Source organism: Zootoca vivipara, chromosome 13 (assembly GCF_963506605.1).
Source record: "Zootoca vivipara chromosome 13, rZooViv1.1, whole genome shotgun sequence".
NCBI classification, from domain to species: domain Eukaryota; kingdom Metazoa; phylum Chordata; class Lepidosauria; order Squamata; family Lacertidae; genus Zootoca; species Zootoca vivipara.
In genome coordinates, this window is record NC_083288.1 from 17,261,846 (window position 1) to 17,281,931 (window position 20,086).

Genomic DNA, 20,086 nt, shown 5'->3' on the forward strand with positions numbered 1-20,086 from the left:
GATGGTTCTGTTTGGCAAGCTGAAATGTTTGCGCTGGTGGCAAAATCGGCTCCATGTTGAATTCCTCCCACAGCCTATAACAAGCAGGCAATAAAGCAGCTAATTAAGATTGTGCAAGAGGGATTCCAACACCGGCAGCCAATGAAATCATTTGCCCCTAAACCAAAACAGTGTGTGCATGCTGAGCTTCCAAAAACCAGGGTGTGCGGGAACAAAATGGATTTCCTATAGAAAGGCGTAGAGGTGCCGCTACGGCGAAGGCCCTGTTTTTAGTAAAGGAGGCAGAGCCTCAGGGGAAGAAGACCTGAGTGATTGGATTGGCTCACGGAATGAGCAGAATTTTGAAGGTCTCCTTTTGCAGAGGGGTCAGCAAGTCTGCGTAGAAAGCCCCTGGACTACAGTTATTATGAAGTTGGAAGTCTGCATCAAAAGATTGCACATGTTTACGCCTGGGTTTTGCATGCGAAGGCCAGCAAGGGTGGGTGGGTGGCTGGGGGACAAACACCCAGTCCCCTGCAGTCCCACTAACTCCCTCCCCCTCTCTCCTCTGCAGCAACAGCAGGAGATGTTAGCAGCAAAACGCCAGCAAGAACTGGAGCAGCAGCGCAAGCGAGAACAGCAGCGGCAGGAAGAGCTGGAGAAGCAGCGGCTGGAGCAGCAGCTACTTATTTTACGCAATAAGGAGAAGAGCAAAGAGAGTAATAAATATTATATATATATATATATATATATATTTACGTTTGTATCGAGTTGCGTTGGTTAGATTTGGTATGCTGAGGGCTCGGAGGATGGAGCTGGAAAGGGGGGGGGGGGCTAAAGTATTTTCCCACTTTCCCACTACCAGAAACAGCACAGTAGAAAGAATAAAATACAGCATGGGTAGGCAAACTTAAGGCCTGGGGTCCGGATCCTGCCCAATCGCATTCTAAATCCGGGCCACATGCGGTCTGGGAATCAGCATGTTTTTACATGAGTAGAATGTGTCCTTTTATTTAAAATGCATCTCTGGGTTATTTGTGGGGCATAGGAATTCGTTCACCCCCCCCAAAAAAAATAGTCCGGCCCCCCACAAGGCCTGAGGGACAGTGCTGAAAAAGTTTGCTGACCCCTGAAATACAGTTAAAATTGCTGCTATTTTTCTAGAAAAATATGTGCCAGAACTCACCATGAATGCCCAGCTTCTTCTCTTTGAATGGCAATGGCACCCACCTGAGAGGTGTCGGAACTGAGTTCTGGCTGAACCCCCCCCCCCCGGCGCTATTCTAAAAGTATCATTCTAGTTTTAGCTTCCATGCCTCCATATGCCTTAGGCAATGTTGAATGAAGGGCTGGTCACCCCCATGCAAAAGCCCTTTGAACTGTGGTTTTAATGAAAGAGGGTTGTGAATTTCTGCAATGGAATTTATAGCAGCTGCACAAACCTGTGGTTGCCAAGGTTCATTTAGGAGGAGCCTCAAACTGTCTTGCTTGAAGAGGCCGAAAATTAGCATGGCTGCTTAAGAACCTATTCAGATTGCTGCTCGGTCTGTGATACGTATTTATATTTTGAATATGGCTGGTTCACAAGGAGCCATCGCTGCATCTGATTTGGCCCTTAGATTGAAGTTTTGACAAATAAATAAACAACAGTGGAGCTTTCCAGGGACGCCTCAGTGACACAGCCGCATAGACAATCCCCACCTGTGGCAAAGGAGAGGTGGTTTTTTTTCAATCATGTGCTTGATTGAGGTGGAGAGGATTGCAAACAAAAGGGCAGCCTGGAGGGTGAGGTGAGAAGGGCAGTTATCCCAGAATACAGTGCAATAGTGAAGCATTGCATTATGGGGAATAGTGTGCTGGTCACTACCATTGCCATGGGGAAATATACCTTGCACTCGTGGGAAGTGCAGTGTGGAAGTTGGATAGCTCTGGAATTAATTCTGGAATTTAAGGAGTCTTTCATACCATACTTTCTTCTGCTGGATCAATAAACCATGGTTGATTGGACCAAGAACAAGGAAGTGTGCCTGCAGGCTGCCTCCTCCTCTTCTCATGTGCCAACAATGCAATGTTTCAGAGGCTTGTCCAACCATAGTTTCTCGCTACATCAAAACTGGGAAACTGTGGTTTATTCTCCAACTAGAAACCAGGAAATTAAAGGCAAACAGGTTGTAGTCAGAGATTAAACCACAGTTGTGTGTGCACAAGCACAACTCTCATTCTTTAGTCTAATGAATCATGCTTTCTGGGATAGAAAGTCCCAGACGGGTTTATCCACGAGTGCTTTCCTAACTCTTCCACAGGTGCCATTGCCAGTACCGAAGTGAAGCTGAAACTTCAGGAGTTTCTTCTCAGCAAGTCTAAAGAGCCAGCAACAGCAGGCGGCTTGAACCATTCCCTCCCTCAGCACCCCAAATGCTGGTAGGTCTTACCACCTTTGCCTCTGGGCATTCCTGGAACGAATGTAGTAATCTCAAGAGAGAAGTCGCAAAGTCTATGTTTCGGCATCTGGGAGACTCCCTTTTCCTTCCACACATCTGTCTCTGGTTTGCCAAAAAATTGACTCGTGTGTGTGTGTGTATAGGGGGCTTGCATGTTAGTAGTGAGTGGATAGTGCGACCCTTTGACCATCCAGTAGCTACCCTGATTGAGAGTACAATGTTATGCTAAGAGATAACTTAAATATTATTCAGCATGCACCCTTAGTAAATGGGACCAAGGGTGTTATAGATGGCCCTGCTTTTTAAAGGAGTAATCTTGTGCGTAGACCTTCAGTTAAAGGTAAAGGTAAAGAGGCCCCTGACCATCAGGTCCAGTCGTGTCCGACTCTGGGGTTGCGGCGCTCATCTCGCTCTATAGGCCGAGGGAGCCGGCGTTTGTCCGCAGACAGCTTCCGGGTCATGTGACCAGCATGGCAAAGCTGCTTCTGGCAAACCAGAGCAGCGCACAGAAACACCGTTTACCTTCCCGCCGGAGCGGTCCCTATTTATCTACTTGCACTTTGATGTGCTTTCAAACTGCTAGGTGGGCAGGAGCTGGGACCGAGCAACGGGAGCTCACCCCGTTGCAGGGATTCGAACCGCCGACCTTCTGATCAGCAAGCCCTAGGCTCTGTGGTTTAACCCACAGCACCACCTGGGTCCCTTAGACCTTCAGTTATCTTATCTTAAATAGCTTTAAAAGGGGGGGGGGTTGAGATAAATTTGTGGAGGGTCAGGCTATCAGTGGCTGCTTGTCATGATGTCTGTATGGTACCACCCTGCCTATGAATTCATGCCGCTGTGGAATAACAGCAGGAGAGGGCAATTGCATTAATGCTTTACTGCAGGAAACAACATGCAGGACTAGATAGGCCTCTGGTCTGATCGCAACAATGCTGCTCTTCTATTAATTACATGTGCAAATCATACCTACTCAAGGCGAGCTGCTCCTGTTGTCTCTCCAAGAGCTGATTTAGATGTGATAGAGCACATCCACATCTCTCTATTGCCCAGAATAGAATTTTCACACCCCGCCTCCACTCCAAGCCAGGAGGTGTGTGTGTGTAGGCGCGTGAACACAAAGGCAAGTGTTCTATTTCGGGCAGTGCAGAGATGTGGGGGAACAGGAAATGTGAGGCACCAGTGTGCTTCCTCTTCTGTCCAAAACATCATCGCGCTGGAAAGCGTCAGAACATCCTCATCGTAAACTGTGTAGCCACCAGCCAAGTCAAATTTCTCGAGAGAGCCATCAATTTCGTCGCAGGGATGATAGCTCAGTTCCCAAGCCAGCTGCTCTAAGTTATGACTTTACTTGCCTCTAAGCCCACCGCCTAAGGATACCTGTTCATGAAAGTTTCTGTCTCAGATGGTCGTTTCACAGAGAGTACCACAGACAAGGGAGTGGGTTTGGGGGCCAAGGAAGTGAGCAGGTTTGAGGGAAACACCTCGGTGAGAAATGGGCCTGTGTGCTGCTGGCGTCAAGGGATATTGGGGACACGAAAAGGGACGAGGGTTAGATATCAATCCAAATATTGCAATGAGTCGGCTGTGGGGTTGCTAGTCTTGAATTTAGCCATGTAACTATCAAAGCCTGAAGCATCCATAAACTCCCTGGGAGTTTGTTGGCATCCATCTGTCTTGAGATACAGTGAAGTGTGCGTCTCCAGGAGTGAAGTCAAACTGCTGGAGAACCGCAGCGCCTCCTGTGGTTGCAGAGACTGGTAGCTCATAATTGCTGGCTCCTGTATTGTTTTTGCTGTGTTAGCAGCACCAAAGTGACCTCCCCGGGGTGCAAGCCTGGGCAGTTTGTGGAGGTCCTGTGCTGCCTAGATGACAAGACCCCCTTTCGACCTCGTTTATGTGGTCCAAAGGAAAGCAGAGCAATACGCTGGGCGCCAACTCGACCGCAGGAGTTGCTGGAAGGAGGCATACAAGACACCATCCAACTGCCTTGGGGACTCCACTCCAGATTTGTGTAGGGTTTACTCCTTAGCCTTTTCTTCTCCCGAATATGTCCCTAGAAGCTGTCAGCATGCGACAGTGGCCACCACACCCCAGAGAGTAGTGGGGAGAAACGAATCATTCTGAGCTTCCCTCTGCCTGGCTCTATCCTTCCCTTGAGTCCTTACCATTCTTGGCCGTTGTGTTGGCAGCAGGGAGTCACACACTTTTCAGTTTCCCCACCCTGACCTATAAAACTGACCCCATCCTGCCCTCTCTCCCCTAGGCCTTGCTTGCCCTCTGACTTATTCCACCTGCAACTTCTGCCTACTGATAACCCACTGAATTTCCTGGACCATGGATGCTTAGAGCGGTAATCCATTTAGCCTGCTTAGAACTGATCACAGATGGACCGTTATCCCTTCCCCCACCCTCCCAGTCACCCACAGTGGATATTCTTATCTCACCTCTTGGGTCACCCCCCCAGTCCCTTTAACCTACATTCAGGAATAGAACCCTGAGTTGACTGTTGTCAACTTTATGGATGGCAGAAAGACAAAATAATGCTATGTCTATTCGCACTCCTGGCCTCTCTTCTTGTTAATTTTCTTGGTTTCGTTTCCACTCTGCTCCATCGAAAGAAACCTTGCTGATCAAGCAAGATAAGCCATTAAGGTATAAAATACTACATACCATAATGTAGCAAATCAAAACTTCCCCAAAGCCTGTTTTTTAAAAGCCAATCTGAAGAAACATTTCTGCAAAATGCTCAGATGTATACTTTTGGAAGACTTTCAGTGGCAGGGAGTCATGGAAGATTAAAAATATGGGGGGAAAGCTATATTTTATTGGGCTGTTCTTACATTGGTTGTAGTAGGAGTGTGCGAGCTTCCTGGCGTCATAGGCGCCTTAATCATGCTGAATGGAAAAGCAGCGGAGTCACAGGTTATAGAGAGAGAGCAAGTTTTGTAGTTTTCCTTATTATTTGCAAGTATACATAATGAGGTGTAGCCAACCATTCCAAGAGATAGCCAAATTCCACTGCTCACATGCCAGCTCTCTAGGGAAACAGCCACCCCCCTCCCGGATGCTTACAGAACCAAAACTTAGTTTTCTGCGGGTGTTTCCAGACTGAAGACTCTGAATGCTATAAAATAACCTCGGTGCTTGGATTGAAGACAACTGATTTGGGCTGCTGTAAACTGCTATTTTCTCACTTCCTGCCTTGGCTCTAGGTCAGGCACCCCCAAACTTCGGCCCTCCAGATGTTTTGGACTACAATTCCCATCTTCCCCAACCACTAGTCCTGTTAGCTAGGGATCATGGGAGTTGTAGGCCAAAACATCTGGAGGGCCGCAGTTTGGGGATGCCTGCTCTAAATAGATAGATAGATAGATAAGAGAGAGAGCAGGTTGAATTATAAGTGAGTGGAAACATTTGCATTGTTGATAAGACAAGTGTTATATTATGCACAGTTAGGCTGCAAAATGACTGGGCATATTTGTACCGTGTTTCTCATATTATAAGACATGTCTTATATTTATTTTTTCCTCAAAAAAACACACTATGGCTTATTTTCAAGGGATGTCTTATTTTTTTCCTCCTCCTCCTGCCGCGGCCGGCATTGCTGCTGCGCCTATCACTATGTCTTATTTTCGGGGTATGGCTTATATTCCTTGAATGCTTAAAAATCCTGCTATGGCTTATTTTATGGGTATGTCTTAAAATATGAGAAACAGGGTATTTGTGCCCTTATAACACGAGAACTCTGCTGTTCTTATCTGCCTTTTTCAATCTGTTGTTGTTGCTGCTGCTGCTGCTGCTGTTTTAAATAGCAAGTTACGATATGTTGCGCTGTCCGTCCTGGATGGAAAAAAAAGGAGCAGGACCTATCAGAAGAAGTCTGTTGGCTCTGCTACATCATAGGACCCTATTGGTCCGCACCGTTGTAACTTGGTCAACTTCTCTCTCTGTTTCTACAGGGGGGCTCACCATACCTCATTGGACCAGAGTTCCCCTCCCCAGACAGGAAGCCCAGGAACGCCACCCTCTTGTAAACTACCTTTACTCGGCACTTATGACAGCAGAGACGACTTTCCACTCCGGAAAACTGGTCAGCAAACCCCCTTGGTGATGGGATAAACCAGAAAACCAGGGTGGGGGTAGTGGGTGGTGTTGATGAAATCCAGGCCCCTGGGTGGAAAGGGGCTTTCTGCACTTTCTGAGTATGCTGGCTTGAAAAGACCAGGGTTGTGTGTGTGTGTGTGATTTTGTCGGAAGAGCTACACATATGGGGGAAGAGACATTCATTAAGCTAGTTTATTGAACATTATCGGAGACTAAGATGAGCTTTCCAAACGCTCAGGTGGGTGAATGTAAGGCTCCCTCCCATGCAGAATCTCAGTTCCTCTCTAGATATTAATGACGATAAGCACCTACACTTCCTGTGTGTGCCAAGTGCCTTGTATATTCTTGAGCAATTGGGATTTGCAAAACCTACAGTGCAGGCAGCTTCTGCGAACAGCCTACTTTTAGATGGAGTTCATGGCTTTACAAAAAAAATCAGATGTTTGGGTGCTAATTATGTAACCTTACAAGAGCTTCTCCGCAGACAGGCTTTGAGAAAAGACAACAACCCAGCTGCTTATGCGGAAACAAAGCTCCTTAGAAACATAGGAAACAGCCTTATGCCAGGTCAGGCTATCTGTCTAGCTCAGTGCAAGCTACTGTTCTTCTGGCAGCAGTGCTCTCAGGCACAGAGAGGTCTTTCCCATCACGAGATAGCTGTGATCCTTTTAGCTGGAGATGTCAAGGATTGAATCTGGCTCTTTTGCATGCAAGGCATGTGGTCTAACACTGAGCTATGGCCCTTCCTCTGGTGGGCTGGGCTAGACTTGAGGGCGGTGACTCGTTGTGTCTCCCAGTATGGTTGAGCAGAGATTTGAACCCAGGTCAAAATCCCAATGCTCAATCCAACACTCCACACCATGCCAACTTCTTTCAAGAGCTTAAGTCTTCTGGAAATTCACAAAACGGTTCTGTGCTTATTGCAAGCTGGCCAATTTTATCAGACTGGATCCCCCTTGCCGACAAGTAAGAAAGATAAATTTTAGAAGAGCTGGGCTCAATCAAGTGAGGGAGAGGTGACAAATGCATATCTGCGATGTAGTGTGTCCTGAGTAAAAGAAAACAGGAACATTCCTGGATTTGCACAATTTTCTTTGTGCTTTTGAAGGAAGGGGTGGAAGTTCTTATTATTATTAAACGTTTCATTTAGGCGTACTTACAAACAAACAAACAAAACAATAAGATACACACACAACCACAAAATAAACCAAAGCAATAAGAAGAAAAAGTAAGGACAAAAGGAACATAAAATACCACACCCGTGTGACTTCCCTCCACCAGCTCTCGTCATCTTTAAATCATTTAAATTCTGATTTACATTGCATATTGATATAGGCAAAAATCTGCCTTTATTCCCTTATTGGGTTCTCCATCGGTTGGAGAATATAACAGAGGCCAACCAGAGAAGTTTGAGAAGCAAAGCCTTTATTTTCGCTGTTGCAACAGGGTCCTTCCTCTCACACAGGAGAACAAGGAAGGAACCCCAAACAAAGATGTCTTGCCCTTAAAAAGAGATTTGAAATTGGTTTCAGCCCACCCCCCAGAAGCATCATCCATATGTCACAGAAGGGGTGTAGCCCAAGACCCCCCCTCCCTAGATTCATCATAGGTACATCATGAAAGGGGAGGTCTGGTGGCAGTAATCTGAGCACCCTGGACCCTGCCCCCTGCCCCCAAAACCTAATCAACAAAATTGAGAGATATTTACATTTCCCTGTTTCCCAGCCAAGTTAATCACACCCTTTTGTCTGGCAGTCAGGTATCAGGATGCCAGGGATTATCACTTTAATTCCTGAGACAATGAGAAGGTTCCCCCCACCCCACTTCTTCCTTGCAGAGGAACACCTGGTCAGAGAGAGTCGAAATGGTGTCAGTCAGGCCTGTTTTCCTGTGCTGCTTCAGACATGTTTCTGTACATTCATGTACATGTTTTATGAACAATTATTAGATATATATATATGACCTCAAAATTCTTATAACAATATCATTTATCACTGTAATTACTTCTTTCATGGTACTATTATAATATAACATCAGGTCATCCTTACATGATGGAAGTTCTTTAGGTGAGAAGGAGGTGGGGCTTATCACACTGATTAGTTGGGCATGAAGAACTTTAGTCGGATTTTTAGACATTGGCGGACGAAGCTTGGACAGACCTATAACCTTCTACTGTGGCACCAAGACAGGCACAGCTCCCCGTGAGCAGGGGCCTCCATGTTCTCTTCCATTAGTTGTGGAATGCATGCACAAAGAGGAATTCCTTGCAAATGCTGACCATTGCCCATTGTAGATGTGAACAGGATACTCCTGCATGCATTGAGCTCTCTGTGCATGTTGGTCCTCTGTGTGACTTAGGTACTGTATATGTATTTGGCCTGTTCTTGTGGAATTTGGCCTGTTCTTGTGGAATTTGCATGGAGGGTATCAGCCAGCAATTTGACTGCTTGTCTTGCTTTTCTCTTACCTTTCCCTCATGTGCCTGTGCCGCCTCCTCCTCCTCCTCCTCCCAGCCTCGGAACCCAACCTAAAAGTGCGCTCACGGTTAAAACAGAAGGTTGCAGAGAGGCGGAGCAGCCCCCTGCTGCGGAGGAAAGATGGGACCGTCATCAGCACCTTCAAAAAGCGAGCAATTGAAATTACAGGTGAGCCCAGCCAGGGCGGGGTGAGTGGGAGGGAATAGCTTTGGCTGGTGGCATCTGCATGAGAAATAGGTGGGCATGGGAAACGTGAAATATTCATTGCACTCTCCAGTCCTCTCCAGCTAATTCCCCCACCCTCAAATACCTTGGCAAACATGGATTTGGGTTTTCTGAGGTAACTTTTAGTTGGGTGTCCAGAAGATCCCATAGTGTTTCTTCAAAATGTGGAATCTTCTTCATTCATTCATTAATCTCCACTTCACTTCCTTCCCGGAGGTGTAGAAGGCATATTCCTTTCGGCCCAAAGGGGGCACAACGGCTAATTACTAGCTTCAAATGGGTATCTGACTCCCATTTGTTTATTTTGAGTTTTCTAGGTTGGGCCAGTAAATCAAGGAAGGGAGGGAAGAGACAAGGTTAAAATATCACCCTCAAAAGCTTCATACGGGCTCAGGTGGGGGCTGTGTGCCACAAAGTGGGAGGGAGAGGTTGAGATAACAGACTGGAAGGGACAAAGTTGGGATTCAAGGAGGAATGCGGCAAATTAGTTTAAATAATGACTTAGAAACAGCAAACTCTGAATTCCCACTTTAAGAACAAGCTGCAGAGTGTCTCAGGCTTGCACAACCACCCACCTACTCCACCTACCCCACCCCACCCCACCCCACTTCTCTTCTCTTCTCTTCTCTTCCTTTGAGGAGGAGAAGTTTACAGTTTTAATGAACCACATTTCCCCTTTGATGTCAGCACTGAAAACCGTGGTTTGTTTAAACTATGGATTGAGAGCAAGCTAACTTCTGAAACTTTGGTTTGATCTTGGCATGCTGCCAGTGACTGTATTTTAAACAAGCCACAGTTCCCAGAGCTCAGGCGTCAATAAATGTTAAGCTTTAATATCTTTCTCAGAGGAAGAAAGGAGAGCTGAACATTACATTCTGTTTCAAACTTTATATTTCGTGTCAAATCTTGCTCTTCCCTTCTCTAGTATGACCCTGTAACTATCGAAGTAAGTATCCATTTAAAGATTTATAAAATTCATAGTGATGTTAGGGGTTGAGGAAAGCCAAGAAGGTTATGAAAGTGAAGGGTTATTTAAATAAAGAATGCACCCAAGATTTTTTCCCTATCCCCTTCAGATGTGCTGCTGATAAATTAATATATTAATCCAGAAGGTTGTAATCTGTTTGCTAGCTATTTTGTTAGTGCAAGTGGGGGTTGGGGACAAGAGGGTTATAATCCAGAAGCATCTGCTGCTTCTGAAGGAATTTTATTTTTTGTTGGCAAAGGGGACAGCGGCAGGCTGGCAATCCACTATTATATAAGCACATGAGCTTTTGAAGGGCTGAGATTCATCATTCAAAACTAGACCTCTTTTTGGAAATAACAAAATACCTTTAGCTGATTTAGAAAGGTGAATGTAAAATTGCAAACATAGCAGAGCAGGGCAGAGGGGAGAAGAGAATTCTAAATTTTCCTTACTCCCGAAAACGTGGGCCTCCCCAGCAATTTGAGCTTTGGAAGAAATTTGGGGGATTTTTCGCTGGCTTTTGTGTGGAGGGAGCCACCATGTCTGGCATACGTGAAGCCCTTTTCCAGTTTCTGAATCATGAAAGACTAAACATCTGTGGTTCAGATATGACAACCAGATTTCAAAGTGCGACCCAGGAAACTCTACAGTGCACCAGGGATTCCTGTTTCTTTTTCCTTTGGCTGTACACCACCTTTATATCTGGTATGGTGTATTTATTAAAAACTGGAAATGTTGTCATAGACGAACTTCCCTTGAAGACCCGATAGGTTGCTATGCTACTGATCTCCCCCTACTGCTAAGCAGGCATAAGATGTCAAAGGATGGACCAAAGATGATTGGGTAGGCAGATGAATGGGAAGGCAGCCCGGTAATTCAAAAACTACTTTGGTCACTGACACTGTGAATTTTCAGGTGGTTCTCTGCCAGCATGAAGACTTGAAACTTGATGATGTTTCGAAATTAAAGCTGAAATGCTCAACAGCCTGAATTTTAGCACAAGGGACTGAAATAGTGGTGATCTTCTCCCCCCCCCCCCCACCCTCTCTCTTTGCAGTGTCTTCAATGTGCAACAGTGCCCCCGGATCTGGACCCAGCTCCCCGAACAGCTCCAACAGCGCCATCACAGAAAACGGGCTTACTGGCTCAGTGCCCAATATTCATACTGAGGTAAGAAGACAGGTGGAGAAACGGCTGCAAAGCTTATGAACTGGTCTGGTATCATTTCTGCAAACACCATATAGGTTTCCCTCTCTTTATCTGTGAATGTAGATTTTTCTCCTGCCATTACATTTTCAGCCTGTCCTTTGCTACTCTGAATCCACTCGTGGAGCTTGCTGGGTGATTTTTCTGCTTGCCTCTCTCTTATCATAACCTTCCTCAAAGGGTTGTTGTGAGCATAAAAATGGGACAAATGTTCCTGGTGTGCTTCTTGGAGGAAGGGTGGGAAAGCAATGCACAGTGGTACCTTGGTTCTCGAACTTAATCCGTTCCGGGAGTCTGTTCGACTCCCGAAACTGTTTGAAAACCAAGGCACGGCTTCCGATTGGCTGCAGGAGCTTCCTGCACTCAAGCAGAAGCCAGATCGGATGTTTGGCTTCTGAAAAGCGTTTATAAACTGGAACACTTACTTCCGGGTTTGCGGCGTTTGGGAGCCGATTTGTTTGGCAACCAATTTGTTCAGCGACTAACCCGTTCGGGAACCAAGGTTCCACTGTAATAAGGGGGGAAAGGAGGGTGGACGGGCCTTAGCTCAGTGGTAGGGCATCTGCTTTGGGTCTGAAAGTCCCAGGTTCAACCCCCCACGTCTCCAGATAGGGCTTGGAAAGTTTGCTGACTGAAGAAGTGTAACCAGATAGATGAATCCTTTTTTCATATGTGGTGGACTTGTAAGAAGGTGAGGGCATTGTGGGAGACAATATATAATGAGATTAAAAAGATATTTAAAATTACTATACAAAAAAAAACCTGAAGCTTTTCTTGTAGGGGTTATAGGGATAGAAGTCCCAAAAAATATGATTAAGTCGTTGACGTATGTTACAACTGCAGCTAGGGTTCTCTACGCACTAAAATGGAAAGAAGCAGAAATACTCACTAAAGAAGAATGGATAAGCAAGGTGATGGATTATGCAGAATTGGCAAAGTTAACCGCTAGAATAAGAGAACCGAATGACAAAGGACTACAGTTCCCATCATGCCTAGCTGGCAAGACCAGCACTCAAGAATGATGGGAATTGTAGTCCGGAAACAGATGGAGATCCAAGTTTGGGAAACCCTGTCCTAATCCACCCAAAAAATAAAAAATAAACTCCGGATAGTTTGTCAGCTCCATATCTTATTGTTCCACCCATAACTTCCCTTCCAGCATGGTTCAGAATGGAGAGATCAGTTGGGCACATGCCCAGTTTGAGCCAGGAAATTCTGTGCCAGAGATTTGTAGTAGCGACGATGGTGGTGATGGATTAAAGAAAGGGAGGGCAACTTCAAGCCCGCAAGCCTAATTAGACCCGTCACACCTTTCTCCCTTTTGGCCAAGCCACGTCCACCTGCCCTACATCGGACGTCAAAGGGCTGTCTTCCCCCATGTTTTGAATGGGGGTTCTGAAGATGCAGCCCACCTGTCAAACTTGGCCTGTTCAGGGCAGAGGGAGAGGAAGCAATTTGGCTCACCGGCCAGAAACAGTTTCCCACCCCTGTATTAAAGGCTAGACATGTGGTTGTTGTTGTTGTTTTTTTTTAAAAAAGCTGTACACCACCAGCCCCTTCCACACACACACACACCTGAAATTCTCAGGAAGCTGAATTACATGCAAAATACTCTCTCTGTGTGGTTTACTTGCTTCTGTGGGATCACAGCAAATACGTAGCTTTGAAATATGTAACCACAATGCGTTTTGCGGTTACATGAGTGATAGAAGTGGTATTTTTGTGCATCCTTCCTCCACCAACCCACATTTCTCCCCCAGCCTGCTAAGAGTCTGGTCAAATAATTTACTAGTCACATTTTCAAAGGCAGGACCCTCTACCCCGCTTGACTCCGTGCAAAGGAATTCATGGGATAGCTGCTGCGTGTTTTCTAAGAAAGCGGGACAGCAACAGTTTAATCTGGATGGAAATGTCTTTGCCATTGATATGTGCAATTGTGCACTGCCGAAGCTGACCAAACTGCCTGTGTGTGTGCAACTGTTAGTGATTGCTGCCAGTGTGTGCGTTTTTTTGTGTGCACATACATCCCTGTGGGAGGTGCACACAATTGTCTTTGCATGGATGATTGCTTTTGTGTGTGTGTCAGTGGATCATTGAGCTTTGCAAGTGGATGGAAGCAGAAGAGCACCGGTAGAAACTAGAAACGGCTCCCAGTCACTTTTGCTAGTTACTATGGAGTGACTCATAAATGGAGAAGGATTCTTCAGTGAATTGTGTCTTACTTTCAGTTTATTTTTAGGTGCGTTTGTGAAAATACAATCTCTCTCTCTCTCTCTCGTTAATACGGTGCCGAATAAAACAAAACACTAGATCCTTTAAAAGAAAAGAGCCACAGGGAAACTCAGACAGTCACTACTCTGTGACAGAGGCTCAGTTCAGAAACCTCACTAAACCATGATTTGCGCCAACTCTAGAATACAAAAACTGCTTGGAGCTTCCAAACATGCATTAGAAATGTCCCCCCCCTGCCTTCACAGCACTCTGTTTCAAATGTTCACTTTTGTCTTTGTGATGCAGCAGGCTCTGGCTGTAACTATAGTTTGTCGACACCAAACCATAACTTGCACAAACCATAAAAAAAAATTGTCCAGTAGCAGCTTAGAGACCAACTAAGTTTGTTCTTGGTATAAGCTTTTGTGTGCATGCACACTTCTTCAGAATGCACACGGAAGCTTATACCAAGAACAAACTTAGTTGGTCTCTAAGGTGCTACTGGACAATTTTTAATTTTTTTAATTTATATTTTGACTGCGTCAGACCAACACGGCTACCTACCTGAATCTTGCACAAACCATGACTTGCAAGCCCACTTCAGATAGGTTAGTGACTCTTGGTTTTTCATCAGTTGCATGTCATGTATTAGCAGTTCAGCCAAAAACATAGCTTTCCTTTAAACCATGGTTTGGCACGATTTTTGAAGTGAGCCGCCAACACCACAGAAGATGGTGAACGCCTTTAGTTCTCTCTTACCATTTGCAGGCTCTTACTGAGGATTTCGAAAGCACGTCAAAATGCAAGTAGATAAATAGGAACCGCTACAGCGGGAAGGTAAACGGCGTTTCCATGTGCTGCTCTGGTTTGCCAGAAGCAGCTTTGTCATGCTGGCCACATGACCTGGAAGCTGTACGCCGGCTCCCTCGGCCAATAATGCGAGATGAGCGCGCAACCCCAGAGTTGGTCACGACTGGACCTAATGGTCAGGGGTCCCTTTACCTTTTTATGCATTCTAACACTGTGACACCAGATGGTGCTGTGGAGTCCCTTTACCTTTACTGAGGATTTAAAGGATTTAGACCGGGGGTGGAGAACCTGTGACCCTCTAGATCAGGCATCCCCAAACTGCGGCCCTCCAGATGTTTTGGCCTACAACTCCCATGATCCCTAGCTAACAGGACCAGTGGTCAGGGATGATGGGAATTGTAGTCCAAAACATCTGGAGGGCCGAAGTTTGGGGATGCCTGCTCTAGATGTTGCTGGCCTACAACTCCCATCATCCTTGGCCATTGGCAGTGCTAGCTGGGGCTGTTGGGATTTGGAGTGCAGCAGCAGCAGCAGCATCTGGAGGGCCACACACTCCTTACCCCTGATTTAGACTTCCTTGTTGTAGTCCATTTGAGTTAATGCATGTACGAGCCATGGTCACACACACTTCTGTTTAGCACTAGAGAAGTGTTAAGGTGAGGATTCATCCAGAACGTAAGAAGACCCAACTAGTCCAGCATCCTGTTCTCACCGCGGCCAACCAGATGCATGACAACACTCTCCCACCTTGTGCTTCTCAAAGGAGCAAATGCTTCCGCTCATGAGCAAACCTTGTGCCACCATAGAGAGAAGCTACTTCCTCTCTCGAAAGAAAAGCAGAGGAGGAGAACCCGGGAATCCCCTCATGTGACTTCACTAGGAGAGTGATCATCCTTGTGCATGGGAGAAAGAGCTTGGGCACCTCTCCCCCCCCCCTCTCTCACACACAGTGGAATTCTTTCTTCCCATCTTGACATCTGCCTGGCTAAGCTGCAGATCAGAAGGGTATGTAATTGCCTCCCATATGGCTGGTCAACCCTCCCCTCCCCCAGTCACTTAAAAGACTTAGCCGGACTACTTAAGGAGGACACCCCTTTGTTATAAGAAGAAGCGCCATCTGCTGGTCATTGTGCACTTAGGATGTCCCAAGAAACCTCTTCAGTTCCTCTCTGATCCTGAGATGTAGTACTAATATCACCTTCACCTGGGTCCAGTGGAAGGGCACCCTTGAGAATTTTCACCAGGATTTTTATTACTTCCGACTCTAACATTATAGAATGATAGAATTCTAGAGCTGGAAGGGGCCCAGAGGGTCATCAGCTCACCTGAGTGTGGAACAGTCCATGTCATAGATCTACCTTTTGGACACCACAGTGCTCTGATGAAATCATCGTTTATACCTAAAACCCACCCAGAGCATGCCACAAATCTCTACTGGCAAGCCCTGCAGCACAACTGCATTTGTTTCAAACTTATTGGACAAAGATCCATGTTCGAAGAACTTGACTCAAGCATTTAATAAACTGATATACCAACCCTATTCAGAGAAGAAGAAGAAGAAGAAGAAGAAGAAGAAGAAGAAGAAGAAGAAGAAGAAGAAGAAGAAGAAGAAGAAGAAGGTGATTACAAGGCCAGGAGTTATCTGCTATGCAATATTCAATCAGTGGAGAAAGTGACATAACACTTCTTATTGTCACCTTTGGTTCCCAGATACAACCTCTCCACTGGAGCCATATGAATCTATAACACATGCAAGAAAACTATACCTTCTTTGCATAGCTTTGGGTGACACTTTCCTTTGCTCAGCTGAAATGGCTTCTCAAGGGTCTATCAAAGAGAGAAACAAATCTAGGAACCAAACAGTGCAAGAGGCCCTGTTTTTCCTACTTGAACAACACAACAACAGCCCCAGTAACATCAGCCATGCATTGTTCCTCCAACCTGATATATGCTAGCAGAAGTGTGATGTCCCAAAAGTGGCAGGATGTCAGGCAGAATGTAAGAAGAGGGCAACCAGGCAACCAAACATCTAACTGCAATCACTCGGTGTCACACCTGATGCATAGCTGTAGCACCGGGTGCCTGCCTTCCCTTGATGCAGTGAAAAGACCTGCAGCCATAGTATTAAGTACCATACAGCCACACTATAAGCTGGCAGCCAAGGGGTCTGAGATGGGATGGAAGGGGATGTAAATAGCCACAATGGCCTCATGAGAACTGGGAGCTTGGATAGGAGTGTTGACTGCCCAAGCACAGTGCTACCGTATGTATCAGAAGCAATGCTGTGTATTGGAAGCAGCCCTAAGTTTGACTGTACTTTGTTATTTTATGCATTTCGCCTTGGGGATCCTTATTGATCCAAAAGGTTTTGGCAGCAGCCAAAGAAATACATGGCTGTTGTAACCCCATCAGTTAGCTTGCAGTTTTCATAACTTGGAAGAACCAGAGAGCAAATGAGAGGTGTCAAATGAGGATCACTCATACGAAGGATACCTGGCAGAGTCTGAAGCCTAATATTTGTGTTTTGCTGGGTTTGGTCCATTCTGCCTGCTTTGCAAAGCCTTTTGTGTATCTCAGCTACTGTCTCTGATTCAGGCAGGTTCAAGTTACCTACTTAAACCCCTCATTTAATGATGGACATGACTACTTTAGCATCCCATCTTGGTTTATTAACCAGCTGGTGCTTTTCACTCTCTTTAGCAGAGGATGCCTCCCTTAGAGCAGGCATCCCCAACCTCCAGCCCTCCATATGTTTTGGCATACAACTCCCATGATCCCTAGCTAACAGGACCAGTGGTCAGGGATGATGGGAATTGTAGTCCAAAACATCTGGAGGGCCAAAGGTTGGGGATGCCTGCCTTAGAGCACACTCCACCTGGCTGCATCAAGGGGGGAGGTGACACAGCCAGACCCCTTGCTTTAGTCTGGCTGGGGCCCCGTGGCCATTTGGCTCCTCTCCTTCCATAAGTGTGTCTTGCAGTGAGCGTTCTACCAGGTTCCTGGTACCTACATTATCTTGCCTGTTTCCCTCCTCTCTCTCCATTCCATTTTTTTAAAAAACCATGTCCCTTTGATCCCTATTTTATTGGTGTAAACCATCTTGAGTGTTTTGCAGCAAGGAGGCATATAAATTGCAGAAAATACATGCTTGTTCTCTTGGTGCGCACCACTCATGTGATTCCAAGAGATAGATCAACTGGTAGTAAACGTTGCCTGCGAAACACACATTGGGGTTCCCCAGTTGTATCATGGCTTGTGTAGTTGTGCCCAGTGTATCCAGGAGAATGTGATCCATTCTCACACCAGGAATCCCTCTAGGATGGACTGGGATGGTTCATGATTTAGCCTCAGTGATCATATTTCAGTAATTGATTGAGACACAGAATTAGCCTCTTGATTACTGTGGATTTGTCTGGGGAATTCGCATTATTCATTTCATTTATACAGTGCCACCCCTGTGCACTGCACCTTACTGAGTCTTGTAACAACTAATAACTTTGTTAGTCATTATGGCCATTTTTCTCACAACAGGGTAGCTGCTGCCTTTTGTAGAATAGGTTCATGCATATTTTGTAAAGTAATTGGTTACCACTTAGATATTTTTCAGTTCTTCGGCAAATGGGGCTCAAGTGTTAGAAATATCAAGTCTAGCAGAGAATAAACCTTTGTATTTGCAAGCTGGATTTCCTTTCCCACCTTAGCTTTCCATTTAACACAGCAGCTTGCCGCTTGCCACTTTTTTTATTCTATTGCTCCAGGAATCTATGGTCCTTAAACTGCCTCTCTGACAAGTTCCAGAGAGAGCGCTATTCCAGAGAAAGCCATCCGGTTGGGACTTTCTTCTTGTATGTATGTCAAGCTCTTCTAACAGTTCCAGCTTCTTTTCTTGTGATAAATCTGTTAATGGCTTTGCTCCAACTAAATTACTAGAACTCAGAACACCAAGAATATCTGAGGAGCTCTATTACTATCAAGCTCTGAGCAAAATCAGGAGTCCTACACAACTTTTAGAAGACACCTGAAGGCAGCCCAGTTTTTAATGTTTGATGTTTTATTGTCTTCTTATATCTGTTGGAAGCAGCTGAGAATGGCTGGGACACAATTATTATTATTATTATTATTATTATTATTATTATTATTATGCACTTACAAAGCATCTAGAATTTACTAAGCACCATGTAGAGATTTCATGTTGTGCAGATTGAGGTTGGACATGCAGTGCATCTCTCTCATTGCAAACAATGTGAAAAGTTTGTCTTAAGTCCCATAGATTTCAATGGGATCTTTGTAACTAACTTGATTCAGCTGATTCAAACCTGGAAAGTTTCTGGGCAGTGCCTTCTTCCTATTTTATGTCACCTTCACCTTGTTCTAGAGTGCCGCCGCGCGCCTTCGGGGTAACATCTGCATTTATTTTGCTTTGTTATATCTACAAACATGGCCAGAGCTGCGTAATGTCAAAGCTTGTTGCTGTTTGCATAGTTAAAAAAGGTCACTTGGTATGAAAATTAAAAAATAAATAAAAGGATTCAGATGAGACGTTAAAAATGGCAACGTTCAGAAAACCATGTGAGTCCATTTGAGACCCCTGAGGGTGTTCCCTAACTGACCATAGATCACTACGTTTAAAGGTTCAGCTGTGAAGTGAGTTGGAATTTGTTAGCAGATGTAACAACCTTTTTGTGACTTTTTTTAAAAAATGTATGAATGAATGAATTTATTAATATGGTCGCAGACTAGCATCAACACGCACAATATCACAGATCATAAAACATAACAAAAACGCAAAGGGCAGTGTAAATATAACAAGGATTTAAATATAAAATTAAAATTACTTATTAACGAACCCCCTGTAGTTAACATTTAGGGGTTGGATCATTATGGGATACCACTTGCTTCCTGTGATTGATTGCAGACGCTCAAAATTTGGCTACATTTAATGTAGTCTTGGGATTCTTATCCTCTAGCAGTAGTTTTAAACTATGATGTTCAGATTCTTTCATGGACTTTTGCAAAACAGGTGTACTAAAAGTCAAACGTATATCTTCATACAAACGACAATGTAAAAGTACATTGAGAGCCAGTGTGGTGTAGTGGTTAAGAGCGGTAGACTCGTAATCAGGGGAGCCGGGTTCGTGTCTCCGCTCCTCCACATGCAGCTACTGGGTGAGCTTGGGCTAGCCACACTTCTTTGAAGTCTCTCAGCCCCACCCACCTCACAGGGTGTCTGTTGTGGGGGAGGAAGGGAAAGGAGAATGTTAGCCGCTTTGAGACTCCTTCGGGTAGTGATAAAGCGGGATATCAAATCCAAACTCTTCTTCTTCATGTGAGGCAGTTTAATGTACATTTAATGTACATTGTTCTTATTCTAATGGCAATATTTTTTATAAACACCTTTGGGTGAAGGATGGGGCTGTGTACGCAAATGATGGGTGGATAAATAGATACATGGACTTAATTGGGAGTGGTTGTCTGAACACAGATTGCAATTTACGTCTTAAGGTACTTTTACCACTTCCACAGCCATGCAGACTGAATACAAATTGCCTTTTGCTGATGTGGAAGTGGGGGCCTGCCTTCTTTGATTGACTCATGAATTCATCCATGGTTTTACACAGTATTGGGCTGGGTACCTGCTGGTAATTTTTGTGGTGCCTTTGCCT

General features: G+C 45.2%; 1 protein-coding gene across 1 annotated transcript in view; it reads left to right on the forward strand.

Annotated features, from left to right (window-relative positions):
- The window catches only part of HDAC5 (histone deacetylase 5), a 93,668-nt gene that overhangs the window by 32,002 nt on the left and 41,580 nt on the right, over window positions 1-20,086 (forward strand). The window contains 5 exon segments of the mRNA XM_035137078.2: window positions 554-698; window positions 2,283-2,400; window positions 6,383-6,513; window positions 9,041-9,172; window positions 11,254-11,366. Coding sequence (XP_034992969.1) covers window positions 554-698; window positions 2,283-2,400; window positions 6,383-6,513; window positions 9,041-9,172; window positions 11,254-11,366 — 639 coding nt within the window.